Source organism: Anopheles gambiae, chromosome 2 (genome assembly GCF_943734735.2).
Source record: "Anopheles gambiae chromosome 2, idAnoGambNW_F1_1, whole genome shotgun sequence".
Lineage (NCBI taxonomy): Eukaryota > Metazoa > Arthropoda > Insecta > Diptera > Culicidae > Anopheles > Anopheles gambiae.
In genome coordinates this window covers 110,836,392-110,859,359 of record NC_064601.1, presented here as the reverse complement: position 1 = coordinate 110,859,359, position 22,968 = coordinate 110,836,392, and the positions used below count along the sequence as shown (strand labels likewise).

The 22,968-nt window shown below is 47.2% G+C and overlaps 3 protein-coding genes across 3 annotated transcripts; all 3 read left to right on the top strand.

Moving 5' to 3' along the window:
- Positions 1-7,910: 7,910 nt before the first annotated feature.
- LOC3290297 (chaoptin) lies at positions 7,911-12,261 on the top strand. The gene is made up of 2 exons (XM_565143.3): positions 7,911-8,141; positions 8,520-12,261. The coding sequence occupies exons 1-2, from the start codon at positions 8,125-8,127 to the stop codon at positions 12,172-12,174; spliced, it is 3,672 nt and encodes a 1,223-aa protein (XP_565143.3). The 5' UTR covers positions 7,911-8,124; the 3' UTR covers positions 12,175-12,261.
- Positions 12,262-12,589: 328 nt separating this feature from the next.
- On the top strand, positions 12,590-16,439 carry LOC3290298 (chaoptin). Its single transcript, XM_061647061.1, has 2 exons — positions 12,590-12,699; positions 12,782-16,439. The coding sequence occupies exons 1-2, from the start codon at positions 12,680-12,682 to the stop codon at positions 16,383-16,385; spliced, it is 3,624 nt and encodes a 1,207-aa protein (XP_061503045.1). The 5' UTR covers positions 12,590-12,679; the 3' UTR covers positions 16,386-16,439.
- A 1,600-nt stretch (positions 16,440-18,039) lies between these two features.
- Positions 18,040-21,773, top strand: LOC5666869 (slit homolog 3 protein). The gene is made up of 2 exons (XM_061647062.1): positions 18,040-18,146; positions 18,225-21,773. The coding sequence occupies exons 1-2, from the start codon at positions 18,130-18,132 to the stop codon at positions 21,670-21,672; spliced, it is 3,465 nt and encodes a 1,154-aa protein (XP_061503046.1). The 5' UTR covers positions 18,040-18,129; the 3' UTR covers positions 21,673-21,773.
- Positions 21,774-22,968: the final 1,195 nt, after the last annotated feature.

The window sequence follows — 22,968 nt, the reverse complement described above, 5'->3', positions numbered from 1 at the left end:
TTGGTAGGCCCCCTCGCGCCCATTTTTGCACGATCAGCGAGAGTTGTTGCAAAAAGAAAAGCACGTTTGATGATGCAGTCGTACGCTTGTCTAGTAGTACGTTGCTCGTATACCATCTGTGAGTATGGTCGTGGTGGGAGGAGAGGGCAGTAATCACAGTGAGACACCAGCAAAGACTGATCCTCTTCTTCTTAATGCCACTCCAGCATGTGTTTATGTGCGTACACACTTAACAGTAGCAGCAACGACATGCGTTCCAGTGGCAGATGATTTTCGGGTGAGAAATGGTTGCCTCCAGATGCGGTCTAACTCCTCCCCTTCCACCTTCCAAGTGGTCCACGATCATCGATCGAGCTTACCGAGGGATAGACTTTCCTTTCCGACTAACGGCTCAGCCCACGAGCTCGCACGGTACGCATCGAACAGTTGGCCCTCGAGCCGCGCGCCAATTAGTGATGTCGGGAAAAACTGGGAACCAGCCGCGGATGGGAAAACTATGGCTGAAGGGAGAAATTTCCACCTCCTGTTCTTCGCCCGCTTCGCGGGAGCAGATTTTGGGCAGCCACAGACCCCCGTGTCGATCGATAATTTCGGTGTTTTTCGGAAGGTACCGATTTAGTTCGACGCAGTTTTCAGCCCCCTTCTCTCGAAAGACCGGACCGGACTGGACCGCGGATTGTGCCGGACGGCCTCAAATCCAAAAGCATTTTCCCACGCTTTGCACCCGTTTAGTTGCTGGCGCAATCGATCGATTGGCGGGTTGGTGGGGAGAGGTTTGGCTGGTTTGCTGTGGGTTCCAGCAATCGCAATTTGCTGATTGCACGCCCGAACACCCGTTGCCCGCGAACGGGACTTTTGTTCCGAAAAAGGTACTTTTTCGATGGTTTTGCCACTGCCACTGGTGGACCGGCTGTTACTTCCGGGGCTTCCGAGCGAACGGTTTTGTGGTGGCGGTGGGTTCGAGAAGTTCAATGATCCAGCAGTCTAGGGCCAGCGGTTCTCTGGGAGAAGGTAAGGAGGATAATTTGCGATGCTTGATAAATGATTTGCCGGGATCAATTGGTCTTGAGAGCTTCGGTCATTAGGTCAGGCGAGTGACGAGAGCTAGGCGAGAGGTTGGCATGAGTGTGTGCATCAAAACAAACTAAATAATGACCTCTCGAGTAAGAAGCATCTCCACATTTTAATTTATGAGGTAGTCTTTTGGGCAAATCTGGTAGTCAACCGTCAACTCCCATCGAATCGAATTCATCGAATGTATCACCATTAGTGTACGAGAGGATTGTGAGTTTGTGAGATTTTTTGACAAGAGGGCAAATAAATTAGATTGATAGATAGGATAGATTGCAGTAGAGATCGAATGGAAAATCGATATTATAAAGAGGACATCGGAGAATTTTCAGTGTGTAGCGTTTATCGTTCACCATTTCAGAGTCTGTAATGAACATGGACTTCCTAGGTTCAAAGGACTGGTCTCATGGTACAGTCATCAACTCGTACGACTTAACATCATGCCCGTCATGGGTCATGGGATGACTGTTTGGCTCCTGTGAATTTAATTTCTTTCTAGCATTTATTGTTGCATTGGAAAATATTATCATGATATCATAATATCATGATCCATAAGGATTAGGTTTAGCAAACTACTTGAATGTAGCAAACTGAAGAATGTCTTGATTATGAATGATATTAGAATGATATAGGATTATGAGAAACATTGAAAATCATTAAATCGTAATGGGTCATAACAGGATATATGAATAGGAAACTAGGTTAGAATAGGTTTATTTGAAGAGAGAATAGCAGATAGCAGATGCCAGATAGCAAATAGCAGATTAGGGAGTTAATTGTACGCTTCTTCTGAGTCTGTAATAAAAATAGAGTAATCTCAAAATCTATGGTCTGTTGTTAGAGTTGACTTAAGTCTTGCTAGGTTAAAAATTACTGTTTGTCTGTTGTCAATTTAAATTCACTGTATCTTTTAGTAAATGCTTTAGTGGGGCTAATCATTAATCACTATTAGTCATTCAATGCGATATTGATCCATGTAGCAGAGCGTGATAAGTGTTGTAACGAGCGCAGTTTAGTAAGCACATAACAGTCGTTTGTTTGATTTAGTTTCATTATGACTCCTTAATACATTTGGGAGAGTCGTCCATGTTTTATTTGAGTTCTGAGATAGTTATGAATGTATGTAGTACATTGATGAGTTACGACATGATCACCTAAGCTCACTATGTATCTTTGTACACAACAGTTTCTTCATGGATCTTTGCCAAACAAGAATTCAAATACACATTAAGGTTTCATTATTAAAAACAAATAAAATGACACAGTAAATTATTGACATATTCTTTGTATATTTCTTTCAATTGAATCAATCTTTTTTTCCTTCTAATTACCCTTTGGTTAAAGATCAGAATTATTGGCTGGATCTAACGCAATTGGATATTAAAGCAGAATTGTGCAAGAATCGTGGTCCTAGATGCTTGCTTAATTATCATTGTTTTTCCCTTCCACAGCGTGACTCCTGGGAGTTGCAGTTGCGTACTGCTCCACTACTACGGCTGTTAGTCCACTATGAATGGGGCTTCTTCTTCGCGATCGAGACCACCACAGACACCGTCGACAGATGCTGACCATCTTAGCTAACCCACAAGTCCGGCAAGAGGCAAGAAAGGGGTTGGCCCGAAAGCGAGCCCAAGGTCCGCAGCAAGTAGCGCAAGAGAAAACCGACCAGCGCCACCGGCCTAGTCCGGCCGGCTAGGATCGCCAGTGTGCTCACAGGCTCGGACGCAGATGTGCTACGGCAAATCGGCCCAAACGTGGAACACCGGGAGTCGAAGTTTTCTTTTAATCAATTAAATATGATGATGAGCCAAAGTCGATATATTTTGATTCAGAAGTTTAAAGTTAATGATAATGCATAAAACTACGGGCGGATCGGCGGGTGCGCAGATTGCTACTGCCTGGTCACGCTGGGAAGGCGGGAGCATGGGCTTCTTTTTCTTTGCTGTTTCCAGTCTGTGGAAGCTTGTGTGAACTGGTGTGTTCTTGGCGTTCGGGGGGCTTTGCTTCCCGTGGGGCAGCAGCAACAATTCGTGAGGTGATCTGGCTGGTGGCTGGAAGAGCTCTTATTTCTGTTTGCTATTTCCGGACCACGGATGGGCTAAGGATAAAGAATGGGCAGGCAAAATGGGCAGAAAAGAAGACACAGAAGCCATCCCTTGGATGGTGGCTGGTGATATCACAGAGAGCGTTGTAGGCAAAAATGGCCAATCGAGTCATTGTGTTTCCATTCAATTGCATTGCATTCGATTGGTTCATAGCTTTTGGTTGCCTTTTTGCCTTTGCCGTTCCAACAAAATCACCTTCGTCGTCAAGGATAGAGGGGCAAAGCGTTTGACTGACGTTTGGCAGATCCGTCCGCGAGCGAAGGTTACACACGCTCACTCGCCTGATACGCCATATGGATTCGGGGCGAAGCTGGGTGGGAATGGGAAGCCTGTGTGGATCGAGCTCCAAGCATGGTGAGGCCGCACGGGTACAGCACAGCTTCAGGCCACCGAAGGCTGGCGTAGAATGAATGAAAGGAAAAATAATGAACTTGAAATTCAGTAAAATTACACTTAATTGATTTCAGCTGAGCAGAGGCAGCAGCAATAGCACCCGCAGCATTACGCCGGAAGTCAAATCGTACTGAGCGTACTGGCTTTTGCTTTTCTTTCTTTCGCTCTTTTTTCAAGTTCTTTCTCGAAGCTTAGCCGTTTCATATGCTTATCGTTTCCGCCTTCCTTATAATCCTTTCGATCTGAGAATATTTCACTCATCAATGCCAAACATACTGCGACCACTTGCGACGACCTGAAGAAGCATGCAAATGAAATTATTTTAAAAGCCCAGAATTGTTGATAGCATTACATAGAGTTCTACTAATCCTGTTTGTGAAGTAAAATAAGACACTTTCAATCTTTCACACCGGAAGAAAGGACTCCAACGCTTTATCCTCTCGTTAACACCGTCAGAAAAGCGAAAGAAAAGCCCTAAGATTGCTCAATTATGACCGAGAAAGGGATAAAAAAGTGGCTCCGTTCTTTTTGTTGTTGTTGGTCTGCGAAAACGTCAACTCACGCAGTTCGTGATCTTTGTCCATCTTGGCCCATCTACGATCAGATCTCACCATGGCCGATGCTGCCACCACAATCTTGATGCGGCAGTGCCAAGTTGCACCAACACTCCAGCAAGTTGACGACGACCAATGACGCCGTCGACAACGGGAGACGGCGACGATTTCCGGTCACTTAACGACCTCGCCCATCAGTCCTGGCAGGGATGGCGGTGGGCTGCCATTAATACGAACAAAAAGCAAGATGCAAGAGAGAGAAAAAATAACCTTTAGCAAAGGTAAATAAAATGTAACACGTACAGGCACGCAAACAGTCATGGAAAAGAAAGAAATCCCCAGTCGCCAAACCAATCGCTGTGCCCGATCGACCGGGCTTCATTCACCAAAAGGCAGGCTCGTTACGATCGCGCGCAGGGCTCTGGTAGCGCTATCGTCAAAACGCGATCTTCGTCTGCCGGGGCAACGGGAAAGGTGAGCTGCAGAAGGTACTACGCTCATTCATGTTTGATTCGATGTTCAGTGGGGCAAGACGCAACGACGGAGAGAGGAACCAAAAAGAAAGCCGTAGGAGTAGGAGCGGGTTTTGATGGGGCTGCGATGATAAATCATCGTCCTCGAGACGAGAAAGTATTGACGCTGCAATGGCGTTGGTTGAAGGGCTGGTTGGGGGACGTATGAGGAGGAAATGGGGCTGTGATGGATTTATATTGCTAGGAGAGGAATGGGGGTTTTAAGTGGAGGTGTGCACTCCCACCACAAGAAAGCAAGGACGCTAGCCCGGTCTGATTCGGTAATTGATTGAGGGTGCTGTAGTGAGCGTAGCGAAGCTTGGTTGTCCAGAACGCCCGTGCTTTGTGCGAGCTGGTTCGAGCTTTCGAGCGGGCAGGCCGGTCGAATGAGTCGACAGAAAATGATGGACGGTTTGAGGGTGATGGTGGTTGACGGTGAAGAGACGCCATCGTCGGGACCGCACTCCTTTTGTTTGGCCGAGTGTCCGTTTGTTCGACAGGGACATAAGGTCGGTTGACGACCCATCTGGCTACTGTTGAAAACGGGTCACTTTGGGTTGGATCTAATCCACCAAGGAGCAATATTTAGAGTAGTACTCTTGCTGATTGCATTGTAATATACTTTTTTTGGAAGATTAAGACATGAAGTCTGCAAATCACGTTAGATGTTAGTTAATTTAATTCAACTTTTCTAAGGTAAATGTGGACGTTATAATTAAGCTAGAATATGTAGTTAACGTGGCTTTATATGTTTTTTATTTTTTATTTGTTAATCACATCTCATCTCATCAGACTCATCATCTGAATGACAAGAACCTTACTGTGGCCTTTTAAAATGCTCAATGCGCTTTAGCACTGCTGCAAACCCGTCTTCCATCTTTCCAGCAAAAGTGTTTTGAGATCGAAAAGAAAGAAAGAACGGTAGTCAACATGCACTACCAGCCTGGCCAGCATCCACATAGCCCCTAATCCCTAATGGAGTCTCTTTGATTTGATGATGGATTTCGATTACCGAACGATAAAACATTAGACCCCAAACGAAAACGGTAGCTACTCGGACGGGGGAAAATTACAACCTTCCCTCTTGCTCCTAACTCTTTTCTAGTGCCTTCCACCTCTCTGTCTCTGTCTCTCTCTCTCTCTCTCTCTCTTTGCCCTAGCTCCCGTGGTCCATTTAATAGTAGCCTGCGAGCCCGCGGCGCGTACTGTAAATGCGCAAGTTCTACTCTTCTTCTCCCCAAATTCTCCTCCCGTGCCCGTAGTTTGCATCGTGACGATGTGGACGATGATGATGATGATGATGGTGATGAACATTGAACGCCTAGGAATAAGGGACGACGCCTATAATCGGGCCCGAAGTGGCACGGCCCATGCTCAATGGTTGGCTTCAGGACAGTTGAACATTTATCGCGAGCGTCGCCCGTTTCTACACCGTTTCAAACTCCCTCATCTCATTGGAGCAGAGGGGTTTTTTTGTTGCGTGTGGTTTGTGTACTGCTTTGTTTGAGTGTGTTGTGTATGTTCAAACTGTGTTGACGATTCACGGGCATCCATTATGTGTGGCTAGGAGCAGTGCAAGAGGTGAACGATTCGGTTGTCCAAGGGATGTCCAATCAAGAGTAACACAACAACAATAAAAAATCTCCAGAAAGCGTTAGAAATGCTTGGTTCCATTCTTGATTCGATGGTGCTTCCTATCAAACACAGAAGAAAAAAGCACACATCATTTCCTTCGGTTCTGATGATGAAATCGTTTGGATGAAGAATGGAGGGGTGGGGTAAAATTCGCACAACTTTTTTTGTGTGTATATTTAATGCTCAGCGTTCAGGAACTAATATCTTCATTGCGACAGGAAAGCACATAATCTTATAATAATATTAGCCTTTATTCCAAGAAAGTGTACATTTTCATTTGTAATATACAAGCAAGTTGTCCAAAAGCTCAAATGTTGGCATATTTCCGACTCTTTGGGGTATTTAAATTTTCAATTATTATTTAATCAAAAAATAGACGGAGAAATTCTATTTGATGACATATCCCAATGTTTCTTATAGTATCATTCGAAGAAGAAGAAAACACACACACATAGATCTATTATGGCTTGACATAGTCTTGATAAAAAAGCGATTAAAAATTTTGATATTTTACAAATGTACAAAACTGGATGAAAATTTATCAATAAACTAGTGCTTAGATATTCAAGAAATGTTGTTGATCGATTGAAACAACTTATTTGCAAATTATTTTTTTTTTAATTTTAAGAAACAAATACTAAATACTACTAATAATAAAAAAAGTTTTTGGAACAATATCGTTCTTATTTCAAGACTTTCATACATGACGGGCATTTTGTTAAGGCATACGCCTTGACGACTGTCCCATTTGCTTTAGAAGAAAGAAAAGCATACATCACAATCACGAGATAACATATTGCAACTGCAAGCAAAGTCCTTCAGATGTCATATAAAATAAAGAAATAATTTGACTTAAAGCCTAACACAGCTAGAACAATTTCCTGCTTGCCATACCGTACCAGGAACTGCTGCCGCACAGGTTTCCTAATCCGAGAGATAATTAGTAGCAGATGCTTATGATGGTTTTTTTGCTTTGTTTTGCTCCCATGGCATTACTCAAGCACGCGTCTGCATTCATTAAACCGCACACACACACGACGGCTTTGTTCGCGTACCGTACCGAAAATAGAACTACCGCGTTTGCGGGACATATACATACCTAACATCGTGACACCTTCACAGCTTGCTGCTTCCTTGCCGGCGTCCGGCTCGTGTGTACGCCAGTCGCATTTTATTTACAAACAGCCCGGTGCGTATTGTTTTTGTAGGGCGCGTAATATCGCGCACCGAGCGCGTCCATTCGAGCGCGCGATTCTCGATGGCTAATTGATCAACAAAAATGTATCACTGTCGACGCACAATTTCGCTAAAAATTGTAGCACGCCAAAAAGGTCAACGATTCGGACAGGGCGATTCGGTGAAGCGGCGGACGAAGCGTGAGGTTTGGCGCACGTCCACCAGAAAATGTCTCTGTTGCAGTTTGTGGCCAGTTTTCGTAACGCGTCGCTTGCTGTACCGTTCGGCGCCGTACTTTCACCGCAACCCGGGCGTGTCTCGCCCTTGCTTTAGCGTATGATAGAGATTTGAAATGAGCATTAAACAGCGAGGGAAGGGGAGGTGTGAAGAAATGAAGGGGATACGATTAAAATAAAATCCGGCATTACCCAGCTGTGCGGTATTCTATTGTCGGTGTGTGTCTCGTTCCGTCCACGGGATGGGTGACAGAATCTGTTGCTACAATGCAGGCTCAAATTGTCTCCGACCGCTCAGTTCCGTTCTGATGCTCGGCTAAGGAGCATCGTAAAATTGGCCAAATTAGAAAGTTAGGGTTCTAGAAGTTGTTTTGCTCATTTTATAGTGTGTGATATTATCAATTATTGTTTGCTGTAAGCAGTTTACTATGAGTGGATAAGGATGAAGCTGAATCAAAAGTACGTTGAAAGGTGAAATAATCAAATGGAAGGAACGTTTGTTGACTAGAGTTTATTTTAAATTTTTTACTATTTTGTTACAAAATGTTACTGGATAATTAGTGATGAGCGTGATTTTACATAAGAAGTGACGTGACAATCTCTTAGAAGCATCGAGGCTCCTTAAACATTTCAATTAACCGATGATTATTAACTGTACTGTGAAAATCTGAAATAGAGTCCCCCGTACCTGGTGAAATGTCACGCAAGTGAGAAAAACGAATTGGCCCAAAAATGTGCGCCCGCTTTTCATTTCCGTGTGGTGCAACGAGCGGGAAAGAAATTCACCTCAACGAAATAGCTTTCTATTTTTACCCAATTTGCTACCTCTCGTTGCAGTATCTCGGCAGCATCTGCAGGGCTGCTGGCGCTGGGGCTACTGCTGCTCGCCACCACCGTGTCAGCGGCTCTCCCGGGTCAGCAGTACACCTTCAGCTGCCATCGACATGGGCGCGAGTGCAAGCTGTGGAATCTGTTCCTGGACACACCGGACGAGGTGTCGGAAGCGATCATCAACACCGGCGGTGACGGAAGCGGATCGTTCGTTGAGGTCGAGATAGCTTACTCATCTCTCCCGATCATCCCACCGTCGCTGTTCGCCGACAACGAGAATGTGGTCTCGCTCAAGATGGAGGACTGCGACGTGGAGCTGCTCGAATCGAGCACGTTCGATGATGCGCACGAGCTGAAGTACCTGCAGCTGCAGAAGAATCACCTGACCGCGCTACACGACGATGGGTTTGTGCGCGCGACCAAGCTGCTGCGGCTCAACCTTGGCAGCAATCGGATCGTCACGGTCGGGGAGTTTGCCTTCCGCGGGCTGGACAATCTGGAGACGCTACGGCTGTCCCGGAACAAGATTGCACAGTTCGCGAGCAAAACGTTCGCCGGGTTGTACCAGCTGACGGAGCTGAACCTCGACCACAACCATGCGGAGGAGCTGCCCGATCGGCTGTTCGAGGAGCTGGGGCAGCTGCGGGAGCTGCATCTGGATCACAACTATCTGTCGGTGTTGTCGCGTAACACCTTTCTCGGACTGACAGGATTGCGCAAGTTGATACTGAAGGAGAACGAGCTGGTGTCGATTGATCCGCAAGCGTTCGCACCGCTGACCGCGCTGACTGAGCTCGATTTGGAGGGCAACAATCTGAAGTTGATGTCGCCGAACACGTTCCTGCCGCTGGGACATCTGAGAGAGTTGGTGCTGGCTGACAACTACATCGAACGGTTGGACGATGGCATGTTTGCGGGCAATGTAAATCTGGAGATACTGAAGCTGAACAACAACTCAATCGAGGAGCTGCAGCCGGCCGTGCTAGCTAGCTTGAAAAACTTGGAAGATCTATCCCTGCAGCATAACGAAATTCGAGTGCTGGAGAAATCACTGCTGAAACACGCGACCAGCCTGAGGGTGCTGCGGCTGGAGGGGAACGTTCTGCACAAGATTAGCCCCGGTACGTTCGATACGTTGCGACGCCTGGAGACGCTCGACCTGGAGGACAACAGTTTGTCGTCGATCGAGGGAGGCATCTTTAGCGGTTTGTCGTCGTTGGAAAAGTTGTTCATCAACGAGAATCAGCTCGAGGAACTGAAAGCCGGCTCGCTGAAGGGGTTGGAGCGGTTGCGAAAGCTGGAGCTGGAGCAAAACATCATCCGCCGGGTAGATGAACGGTTCCTAGACGATACGTCGCAGCTGCGTACGCTTTCGCTGGCCGAGAATCTGATCGACGAGATACCGGCCAAACTGTTTGCAAATCAGAAAAGCCTGAAGGAGATTTCGCTCGAGAACAACAACATTCAGCAGCTACCGGAAGGAGTGTTTGCGGCGATCGCGACCTGCCTGGAAGAGCTGTACCTTGCTGATAATGATCTGTCCGAACTTTCGCCGGGCGTGCTGGATCTGCCCCGGCTCGAGCTGCTCGACATCTCGGACAACAAGTTCCGCGACCTGCCAGACGATATGTTCAGCAAGGCGAAGCAACTGCACGAACTGTACGCGGACGGTAACATGATCGACGGCATACCGGACGCGCTGCGTTCGTTGCTGCGCCTGTCGACGCTTTCGCTCACACGCAATCGACTGCACGAGATCGACCCGCAGAGCTGGAGCATGATGCAGCGCCTGAAGGAGCTGTACCTGTCCGAGAACTTCATCCAGGAGCTGACGCCGCAAAGCTTCGAGCGACTGGAATCGCTGAAGGAGCTTCATCTTGACCGAAACCATCTGCATAGTATCCCGCAAAATACGTTCGCGCGAAATGGTAATCTGGAGAAGTTGAACCTATCGAGCAATCATCTAGTGGGCCCGCTGGCGAACAGCTTCGCGGGGCTGTGGAAGCTGAAGGAGCTACAACTTTCGGATAATCCACTGGTCGACATGGAGGCGAACAGTTTCCGCGATCTACGCAAGGTGGAAAAGCTGTCGCTCGAGAACGTTAGCCTGGCGGACGTCAGTGGCAGCGCGTTTTACGGTATGTCATCGCTCGAGAAGCTCGACTTGGACGAGAACCGCGTGCACCGACTCGAAGGATCCTCTCTGCGGGGGCTTGAGATGCTCGAAACATTGTCCATCAACCACAACCCGGTCTCGCGCATCGATGCAAACACGTTCAAGCATTTGGGCAATCTGAAAACGATCTCGCTCGGTCCGGGCTCGATCGACTTCACCGAGGATCTGCTGTCCAACAATCAGCGGCTGAAGGAGCTGTATCTGTTCAACTGTGTGGCAAGTCCGCTACCGCCCCGATTCTTTCACTTTAACAAGAAGCTACAAACGCTGGCCATCGTCAACAACGCCAAGCTGGGCGGATTGAACAAGCAGTGGTTTAAGGATCTTTCCAACCTGCAAACGCTGGTGCTTACGCGCAACGGGTTAACGCAGTTCGAGAAGGGCATTTTCGATGCGCTCGATGGGCTGGACGCACTATACTTGTCGGGCAATCCGGTCGGCGAGCTAGATCGGGACGTGTTTTCCCACGTCGTTGGGCTAGAGGTGCTGGATCTTTCCAGCATGAAGCTGCGCACGCTACCGATGGGCATATTCGACAATTTGTACGACCTGGAGCTGCTGGATTTGGGTGAAAACGAGCTTGCGAACGGGCTGACGAATGGTGTGTTTAGAAATCTGTACTCGCTCAAGACACTGTCCCTCGATAACAATCATCTAAAAACGCTCGACACGGTGCTGTTCGACGATCTGAAGAACCTTCGCACGATCGACCTGAGCGGCAACGAGCTGAGCAGTCTCGATCCGCAACTCTTCCACGATTCGCTCGATCTCGAGCTGCTTGATCTTTCCTCCAACAAGTTCACCACCTTCGACTTACAGCAGACCACCTTCTTCAAAACGCTGATCGAGCTCGATCTGGACGACAACCAGCTCGTTTCGATCCGCATCACGGAAGATCTGGAGGAGCTGTACGTGGAGAACAATCAGCTGACGGCGATCGAGGTCGACAACTCACCGTCGTACAATCTCCGCAGCCTGTCGATCGCGAACAACAACTTTACCGAGCTGGATTCGCTGTACCGGTTCAACAATCTGGAGGAGCTGGATGCGTCCGAGAACGACGAGCTGCGCGTGCTAGAGTTGGGCCGGATTTCGAAAGCCATGTCGGTGCTGGAAGTGCTGAACGTGTCGCACTGCAACATTGAGCAGCTGAATTTGGCGGAGATAGAGATGCACGCGTTCCTGGAGCGGTTAGATGTGTCGGGCAATCGGTTGGTTAGTTTGGAGATGGATGCGTACCGGTACTTCCCGGCGGTGGAAAGCTTCCTGTTCGGTGGCAACGCGTTCCAGCAGTTCTCGATCGAGGAGGTGCTCGGTAGCTTTAAGGATTTGGAAATGATCGGCCTGGAGGGGACGGAATGGGAGCCCGCCTTTCTGGACGAACTGGAGCGCTACATCGAGGATAGAGATGTACGGTTTTGGCAGCAGGGACAGGTGGAAACACCGACCTGTACGATCGGGCGCGTCAGTCGGCTGTTCTGTTGAGCGATGCGAGCGTGCTGAATGTGTGTTGTGATTGTGTTGAACAGATTGAATAAATTACGAAAGCCGAACGAAACGAGAATGAACGGACACGTAATCTTTGAAAACAAATGATCACAACCCGTTGGTAGACAAATGTCAGAGGGTACTGGATTCTGGTGAGTAACGTTTCTTCTCTGGAGGCACAATATCACAAACAGGTTAGAGGTGATCGTCTGGAGGCAGCACAATCTTTGCAAAAAGGTTGTAAACACATGTGATAGATTGCGTATGGCAGAGCATAAGCAATCAAAAAAACAAACCAGTTACACCAAAAAACCAGTTGTTAATCGCGTGCAAATGCTTCTCTGTACAAAAAGACATGCTGATACCGAGTTCAAGGTCATTCGAACGACTGTAAATTTTGGGTATTTATGGCATTGTTGTGGCTGGCAGACGGTTCAGTTCCGTTTCGGCCGCGAGCCGACAACTTCAAGTGTCAGTGTGTGATAGTCCCGAGTGTGATAGGATGGGAAGCTTCAGGCGAAGGTATTATTGCATAATAATCATTCCCGAGACGGTTCAATAACATTGATACGAGCGTTTTGTTGTGGTTTTTCTTGTTTTTTAGTGTTTTGGAAGCACTTCCACTGGTGCTGCTGCTGATTGTAAGTGTGCGTGGCGAACCTTCCTTCAAATGTGCTGAGAATTATTGCGAATTTGTCGTAAATGAGCAGCTTCTGGGCGGTGATGTGCAGGCGTACAAGTTCAATCTCTCCGCCGAGTATGGGACGGTTGAGGTGCAGTTCGAAAAGTCGCTCGTGTCGATTGTACCGCCATCGCTGTTCGAGGACAATGGGCAGAAAGTGGATACGCTCGTAATGCGTGAAGTTGACGTGCAGCGTGTCGATGCGGACACGTTCACGAAGGCGGTCGCACTGAAATCACTCCAGATGCACAGAAATCGCATCCCGAAGCTGTTCAACCGCATGTTCCGCAATGCCACGAATCTGCGGCGTATCAACTTTGGCGGCAATCGTATCGATGCGGTAGAGGAGTACACGTTCGAGGGGTTGGCAAATTTGAGCGTGATTCGGCTGTCGCGCAACAAGATTCCAGTGCTGCCAAGGAAGCTGTTTGCTGGATTGAGCTCACTCACGAGCCTGCTACTCGATCACAATCGAATTCTCGAGCTACCTGAAGGGATATTTGAGGATCTCACGATACTTGATGAGCTGTACCTGAGCTTCAACTTCTTGGAGAGACTGACCAGGAATAGCTTTAAGGGCTTGGTTGAGCTAGATAATCTGGCACTACACAACAATCGTATCAGCACGATCGAACCGGACACGTTCGCCTCGCTGGCGACGCTACAGTATTTAACTTTGGGATCGAACCGTCTGACCAGCCTGGCACCGGAAACGTTCATTGCGCAGACGAAGCTGGCCAAACTGGACCTGAGCGTGAACCAGCTGGCCGAGCTGCCGAAGGATCTGTTCCGCTACACCACCGCGCTGAAAGAGCTGAAGATGAGCAACAATTCGCTGAAGGAGTTGCATTCGGATCTGTTCGCAAACACAGCCAAGCTGGAGGATCTTGTCATTTCTCACAACGAGGTGGAGTCGTTGGATGCGGCACTGTTTAGAAATCTGCGGAAGCTGGAGATGCTATTGCTGGAGAACAACAATATCGGTCATATCTTCCCTGGTACGTTTGATGCGCTACAATCGCTGAGGGCGTTAGATTTGAACCAAAACGGTATCATGACGATCGAGGGAGGCTTATTCCGTGCGCTGAGGGTATTGGATAAGCTATATTTGCAGAATAATCTTATCAGCATGGTAAGCGGAGACAGTCTCGAAGGTGCCGTACAGCTTACTGAGCTGTATCTGAATAAAAATCCGCTCCAATCAATTGACGACGATTTCCTGCGCATACCCTCCCTGATGGCACTCGCAATGGATTTCTGTGGCTTAAAAACGCTACCGAAAGGTTTGTTCGCTAAGCAGCAGTCGTTGAAACTGCTTTTCCTGGAAGGTAACAAACTGACCGACCTAGATCCGGACCTGTTTGCACCGCTGGTGGAGCTGGAAGAGTTGGATCTGAGCGCTAATTTGCTGTACAACATTTCGAATGCGCTGGCGAACCTTACCAGCCTCAAATTACTGGACCTGTCGGACAATCGGCTGCGCTCGCTGCAGGATAATGCGTTCGCAAACATGACTACGTTGAAAAAGCTTAATTTGAAACAAAACAAGCTGACGGAAATCCCTCGTGCCTTGGCAAAGCTTCCGAACCTGAGCACACTGACGCTGGAGACAAATAAGATCAAGTCTACTGTTGTCGGCGAGCCGCTGGCAAATCTGGAGGATCTGTACATGGGGGAAAACGAAATCACCAAACTTCGCTTGAACGACTTCCCGGCCGTGGAGGAACTGTACGTGGAGCGGAACCAAATTCATAGTCTATCGGTGGACACGTTCGTCGGCAACAGAAAGCTGAAAACGGTGGATCTGACGGATAACCGTCTGACCGGTCCGCTGGAGGGCATCTTCACTCCGCTGCGGAAGCTGGTCACGCTAACGCTGAGCGGCAACCCGTTGGGACGCGTGACTCGGGCCACCTTTGAAGGGTTGCTTAAGCTGGAGGATCTCACGCTAAGGAACATAAAGCTTACCGAGCTGACGGGCGCACCGTTTGCATCGCTTTCGGAGCTGGAGAAGCTGGACCTATCGGAGAACCGGTTGGCAGCGGTGGACGAGGCATCGGTACGCGGCATTGGTAAGCTCAGGGAATTCTATATCAATGATAATGAGATCGGCATTGATGGTTTGAGCGGACTGGACATACTGAACCGCGTGCAAACTGTTTCTCTCTCCAATCAAAGCATTGTTGTGCCGGACACATTGCTGGCCAATAAATCATGGATGGTGGAATTTTACGTGCAGGGCGGTACATTTGCCTCCCTTCCGGCTCAGTTCTTCCGCTCTACTATAGCGCTGGAAAAGCTCTCCCTGTCCGATAACAAGCAGTTGGTGAAGCTGCCGAAAGACTTCTTCCAGTACGTGCCGTACCTAGAGGAGTTGGTGCTGCTGAATAACAGTCTGTCTGTGCTGGAGCCGGGAGTGTTCGATCCGCTCGGACTTTTGAGAGAGTTGGATATTTCGGAAAATCCGCTTAAATCACTGCCGGGCGGCTTGTTTGCTCAAACGTTCCTGCTGGAAAGTTTGAGGATGGCGGATGCCAACCTTACCACCCTTCCCGCCGGTATCTTCGATAAACTTTACGTCTTGGCCAAGTTGGATCTGGCCAACAATCAGCTACGAACGCTGCCGGAAGGTGTTTTTAACCGGCTCTACTCCCTGGAAACACTTTCACTCGAGAACAATCAGCTGGAAGCTTTGCAGCCGGCCTTGTTCAAGAGTTTAGAGAAGCTTAATATTGTCATCCTGTCTCACAACAAGCTTGCCGCGATAGATCCTCAGCTGTTTGCTGGATTGCCCGTTACGGCGATTGATCTTTCGTACAACCGTTTGACCACGTTTGATGAGAGTGCGATGGCATTCGCCGGCCGTTTGCTTATGCTGTCGCTGGAAAGCAATAAACTGACCTCGTTGAAGATCCATTCCACCCTGGAGAAGCTGTTCGTTGACGATAACAAACTATCCTCCATTGAGGTGAAGCTCGAAGACTCGTACAGCCACATCACGTCCCTTTCGGTGGTGCGTAACAATTTCACAGCTCTTGATGCTTTCTACCAGTTCAAGATGCTAACCGAACTGGACGCGTCGTACAATGCGTTCACGGAGCTGAATTTGGCCAAACTTTTCAACGAAATAGTACCGCTCTACACACTGAACGTGTCGAACAGCTTCGTGGAGCGCGTCCAGTTCGGGAAGATTGAGCATACGCCCACCCTGGTCCATCTGGACATCTCTAACAACAATCTGACCGCGTTGGACGTGCGTGCATTTGCCGTGTTCCGGCAGTTGCAGAACTTTGTTTTCGGTGGCAACAGGTTCGATACGTTTGTGGTGGAAGATTTGCTCCGTGCGTTCGACGATCTGCAAACGATCGGGCTGGAGGGTACGGTGTGGAAGTGTGATTTCCTGAAAAGCTTGAAGGCGTCGATGGAAGAAGCGGATGTAACGTTTGCGTACAAGGAGAAGGAAACGTTACACGAAAGGTTGGAGAGTGTTTGTTCCAGGCAACTGTATGGCATCTGTTGTGTGTGAAGAGGGACGAATGAAACTTTTAGAAAGAATAAAAGATTAAATTTTGACAATGCAGTGTTTTGCTTGTTTTGATTGACTGGTTTTGTGTTGTTTTGTTGTGTATAGTCGAAATACTAACATAGCATTAAAAAGCATGTGATAAGCAGTAGAACCTGCAGCAAAGCTGTTAATCATACACGTTTGATAAGGCCACATGGTTGAGTGAGAATCGTTCTAAGAATTACAATCACCGAACTGCATTGGTTAAGTAATAATCATTTCATTATCATTACCACGTTGACCCGGGGTGATTCCGTCCCAAAAAAGTAATTTGTTTATATGCCTTATCGCTACTGATTGTAGGATTCCCCGCCCTCCCATCTACTCCGTAGGCAATCAATACAACTGTAGTTTGCAAATTTTGGCAAACAGCTTGTGGGGCAGATGTTCATGTGTGTTTCTTGTTGCATAATACAATTCACGCCTGATAAGACTTTTTCATAGTGATGGTATTGGTTAAGAATAAAAAGTTACTGTGTAACTAGTTTCTTTTCGATGAGGAACTAGTTACAGTAACCAGTTTTTAATAACTTATCGTTGGTTTGAATTACCAGAATAGATTGGAAGAATTTTAAGTAAGAAGTCTGTAGAACCAATAGTTACTAGTAATTATAAGGAGTACCAAGTAATCGTGACTAGTTACAAGCAATTGGATCTCAGAATTCACTGAATGTATTGGGTAAAAGTAACAAATACAAATTAAATTAAAAAAGCTGTGAAACAAGGTTTGAGGCACTGACAATAATCAGAGTATGGGTTCCTGAACTGGGACTGTTTTGTGATCCGTTCCATGACAGAGACACAAAAAGGTACAGTTTTTGTAGCAAAATATATTAAAGAGAAGTTTAAGCACCAACATAGTACCAGAGATAATACCGAAAGGGCTGATTCATGACATGTTTTACGATTGTTATGGGATCTACATTATTTACCGTTATGTATTCAGGACCAGTTTGAGAATTGTTATACAATTGGATTTGTACTAATATCAGAATGAGTTCCAGGATTGAAATATAATTCAATACTTATTTCAGGTGATATTGAAAATGGGATTGGTTCTAGAACCGGTATAGCCAAACCTTGGTTCATTTTCAAGATTGGTATGGGTTCAGGACAAATTGCAGGAGCGATATGGATTCGAGATCAGTTCCGATATGAGTATTAGATCTGTTACAGGACTGGTTTGTTTGTAGGGTGCCTATTCATGGCTAGTTATGGGTTTGGGAATAGTTCAAACACCTGTGTGGGTTCTGGACCGTTTCCAGTATCGGTATGGGTTGAAGAACAGTTCCAGGATAAGTATGGGGAAATATTTATGATTTTTATATTTTGTCGTACAAATTTTGAGCTAAATGTTTAAAGTGAGCTATAAGAGTAATTAGTTGCGAATACTGATGCTATGGAGTTAGTAACTAATTTCTTTAAAAAAAAAAAGATCATTTTACCAGTTACTGAAGACCATTCACATCTCTAATCCATTAGCTCAGCTGAGGTATGCGAATTAACATTGAAAGAATCAAAATTGCAGGTCATTGAAGGTGAATCCAAAATCCGAATTCTGTAATCTTTTGTGCACAAAGATGACCCAATGACCCACCAAAAGCGAGGAGCCGTGCGGAATAAAATCTGCCATCGCGCGGCCGTGATTCCTCAGTGTAGCCGAGTGTCTCCCAGCAGTTGGTTCAATTGGTGTCTTGTGCTTAAGATGGGGCTCTGGCCTAGGTAAGTACCAAAAAGCAAGGTGAAAAGTTTGTTTGATTGTACGCGAAAAAAGTAAACCGTGTGTATGTCTGTTTTTAGTGTGTGGTCCTTGCTACTGCTGTTGGTGGCCCACCAGCAAGTATGCAGGTCTGAATCGCCAATCTCTCTAACGTGCGAACCGCCTACATGTCGATACAGTGGCCTTCGTTTTGCCACTCCGTCCGATACCGCCTCACTATCGATTACCTTCGATTCGGACTACTACAGCCATGTGACCTTCGAAAACTCATCCCTTTCGGCCATACCGCAAACAGTGTTCGCGAAATCCAGTGGCGTGGAAACGTTCAACGCATCGGGGTGCGATATTTACGAGTTGTTGCCCAAAACGTTCCGTCACGCAGCTGACTTGAAGTATCTGTATCTCGACAACAACAGGCTGCGCAAGACATACGGTAGTATGTTTTTGGGAGCAAGAAGTTTGGAACTCCTCAGCCTGTCTAAAAACCAACTCGAAACGATCGATCCGCAGACGTTCAGGGGAATTTCGTACGTGCAGGAAATAGATTTTAGTGGCAATCTGTTGCGCACGCTACCGGATCTGTTTTTCGCGGAAAAGCCAAAGCTAAAAAAGTTGTCGTTAGCGGACAACTTCTTGCAGGAGCTCAAGAAGGAGACGTTCGGTGAAATGACGGCACTGCAGGAGCTGGATCTGAGTGGAAACATGCTGCGAACGCTTGTGGCCGGCACGTTCGATGGGCCGTGGCAACTGGAACAGCTCCTCCTGCAGAACAACCGGCTGGAAGTGATAGAAGCAACGGCATTTGAGAACCTGGTCAAGCTGAGGGGATTGAACTTAAGCAACAACAATTTGAAAGTCCTACCGGCAACGGTCTTTAACTCGATGGGTGTTTTAAGGGAGTTGGAACTACAACAGAACTATCTGTCGCACCTGGACAGTGCCACGTTCGAGGAGAATCTCAGATTGGTGATGATCAATCTGGACAACAATACGATCGCAACGCTCCAGCCCGCGTTGATACAGAATCTGACCGATCTGCAGCGTTTCTCTATCGAGTATAATCAATTGCAGGAGCTGGATGTGCAGCTGTTCGCGCACAGTACCGATCTGAAGCGGCTGTGGTTGAGTGGAAACTTCCTGCGGCACATCAATCCCGGTACGTTTGACACGTTGGAACAGTTGGAAGATTTGTACCTTGCAGGTAACTTGCTTAGCACGTTCGAGGGAGGTTTGTTCCGTAATTGTAGCGAACTGAAGGAGCTTGATTTGGGTGGCAATCGTATCAAACGTTTGGTGGCCGGTTCGCTAGAAGGGGCTTCAAAGCTTCAAAAGCTAACGATCGACAAGAACGAGGTGACGGAGATTGAAGAACACTTCCTGAACGATACACCGCTGCTAGATACCTTTTCGGCAGAGGACAACTTTATTCGGAACATTCCAGTGGGTCTGTTTGGCAAGCTAACTAACCTAACGACGATCATTCTGTCGGATAATCAGATCAAAGAACTAGCGCCTGGTACATTTGAAGGGCTGGAAAGTGTTATAAATTTGCATCTTAACCGAAACCAGCTTAAACACATCGATGCAAGCCTTTTAAATCTAACCAATCTGGAGTATTTGGATTTGTCGTACAATTTCATTCGAGAATTGGATGAAACTGCACTTGAGGGCGTCCCGAATCTGGTGACCTTAGATCTTGAGTCGAACCGCCTCGATCGCATTCCATCGGCCATCAACAAAACCATCAAACTGGACTACCTTGGGTTGCAGCGGAATAGGATCAGCCGGTTAGAGTCGGGACAGTTCAGTCAGCTGTCCAGCCTGCTTACGTTGAACCTGGACGGCAACAAGATAGCAACGATGGAGCAGGGTTGTTTCCGTGGGTTGCAATCTCTGACAATGCTGGCATTCGTGAATGCCACACCGGAATACGAATCACTCGATCTTTTCAATGATTTACAAAATCTCACTCAACTTTTCATGGAAGAAACGAACTATACAGGGCTAAACAGTGTCCGGCTCGATTCGCTGCAAAGCCTGGACATCCTATCGTTCGATACCAACTCTCTGATTGGTGTGGATCCGGGATTCCTATCCGGCTTGAAAAACCTCACACGAATCTCGCTGAAAAAGAGTTCTATCAGATTTAAAGCGAGCTACTTTGGATCACTCCCAAACCTGGAATACTTAGCCTTTACCAGCAACGAAAGCATAGCCCTTGATGAGACGTTCTTTGCGGGAGCGCCAAGCTTACAAACGGTTGAAATTCAGGACACACTGCTCGAATCGATCAGCGTAAATGCGTTCCGACGGTTAGCCAATCTGACCGAACTGTATATTGGCCCATTCAAGCGCGAGCTGAAGGACATCTTCACCGGAAACGAAGCACTGAAAACATTGAGGATGAAGCAGATGAGCTTTACCACCCTGCCGGATCACTTCTTCTGGGCAAACCGTAGGCTGGACACGTTGACGATCGATGGCAACCCCAACCTTTGCGAGCTGAAACCGGCTTGGTTTAAGCATATGGCGTATCTCGACTATCTGGACGTATCGTCCAACAACATTTCGGAGCTTTCGGCGGACTTGTTCGATAACACTCCCGTGCTGCATCAACTGTACCTGGCGGAAAATCCACTCCGTGTGCTTGATGTCGGCGTGTTCCGAAAGGTGGGCGCTCTGACAGTGCTCGATCTCGAGGACACGCTGCTGACCGACCTACCGGTAGGAATATTTGATGGGCTGTTCAAGCTAGAGGAGCTGTTCCTGGGCAACAATAAGCTGTCGAACCTGCCGAACGGTACCTTCCGGGAGCTGTACTCGTTGCGGATGCTCTGGTTGTCCAACAACTCGATCGAACATGTCGATCCATTCCTGTTTGCGGATATGCCCAGGCTGAAGGAGATCTCGCTAGACGACAACCGGTTGACCAGTCTTGATGATCGACTGTTTGCTGCTCAGCTGGCATTGCAAAATTTACACCTTTCTGGCAATCGGTTCGTTGCATTCGATCTCACCACAATGCCCTATGCCAGTACGCTGATTTACCTTGCGCTCGATACTAACCAGCTACGATCGGTGAAGATTACACCTGGTTTGGAGTTTCTTACCGCCGATGACAACCAACTGTCCGTCGTGGAGACATCCGACTCGGACTACTACCGGCTGGCGACACTCTCGGTGCAAAACAATAGCTTCAGCTCGCTGGATTCGATCTACCGGTTTGATCGATTGCAGGAGCTTAACGTCACGTTGAACCGCATTGCTGTGCTGGATTTCGCCATGATCGCTACCAAGTTCCCGCGGTTGACCGTTTTGAATGCGTCGGTGTGTGCTGTCGAGTCATTGGGACGTACGGATAATCCGTACGAGCTGAAGGAGCTGCAGCATTTGGACTTGTCGAACAATACGCTGACGAAGGCGGAAATGAGCAAGATGGGCAAGATGCCGAGATTGAAGACCTTATTCAGTGCTGATAATCGTATCCATGGCGTGTTGCGACTGTTGGATCGATTGTCAAAGTTTTAGGGTCGACTTCTAAAGGTCAATGGTGAGTTTGGAAGTCTGTGAATAGCAATGTTAATTTGATATGACAAACATAAATGAATAAATATGGTATCTTTTGATTATCATATTTTTTTACATTTAAATAAGAAAACAAAGAATAAAGGTTTGTTTGTAACATGGAGTATTGGTGGGTATGTATGCGCTTTCGTTATCGTAATCTGAATCACGTTATGAAATAGGTATAATTGATAAAACTATTTGTTTACATATGAAAAGAGCTACAAGAGTTAAAAACACAAACTTCTTCATTTATGTTTTGTTTCGGTTCATAGAGCTAGTAAAACTAATTGAAAATGAAATATTAAAATCAAACTGTTGTAGCTATTATTTTACAGGTATCCCAGAAGCATGGGACACCGTGATGGATGAAATTCTCATCTCCTTCTTTCGCTAACGTGACCGCCAACCGTGGCGCAAGCACACAGCACCAACACTTTCCAACCATTCATACACACACAGCCCAAACCGCACGCTGGTGTGCTTAATTATCGATCCGATCATTATAGCTGCCGCTTGATCGGTTTCGTACGACGTAAGAGTTGGTCACAGTACCATCAGTAAACTTACAGCGCTCGAAAAATATCTTCCATTCTTCGCTCTTTCATTCTCAGTCTCCAAAAAAACTACAGCAAAAACGCTACGAAAGCAAGATCCCCAAACAACTGGGCAACCATTCGGGCTTCCCGCTGCTTTCGATGATCGGTTACCATTCGTGTGGTCCATCTTATATTTTTTTCATGAATGGCGATCTCGGAACGATCTCACTTCCAGTAGCTAGCGATGGGGAGGTATAAAACAAGAACAGTAAAAACCCAAACTTCACGAAACAATTGATTTTGGTACGGTGCTGTGAATGAGTGTTGGTCAGATTGATCGACCACCTCCTGGTGGGGTAAGATTGCACCATTTGCCACGTTTGCCTAGGACGGCAAGGGTGTGGTGTTTGCGAGCTGGCAAAACGACGGCAGGTGTCCCGGATACGCAACGGTGGCCATCACTGCATGGCCTAGGTGAGGAGATTTGGGATGCTGCTGGTTAGCAGTCCCGCAGCACGTAAATAGCCATTCCAGAGCCGAGGGGGGATGCGATCTGTGCGACGGATCAAAAATAGACTCTACATAAGCTAGCGGAGAAGGCGTAGAAGAGGGAGGCAGCCACACAATGCCCGTCCAAAGCCCCCGGAAGGAAAATGTTCGGTTTGGGAAATTCGATAATAATTCATCTATTTATTATACGATTATCGACGGACAATTATGA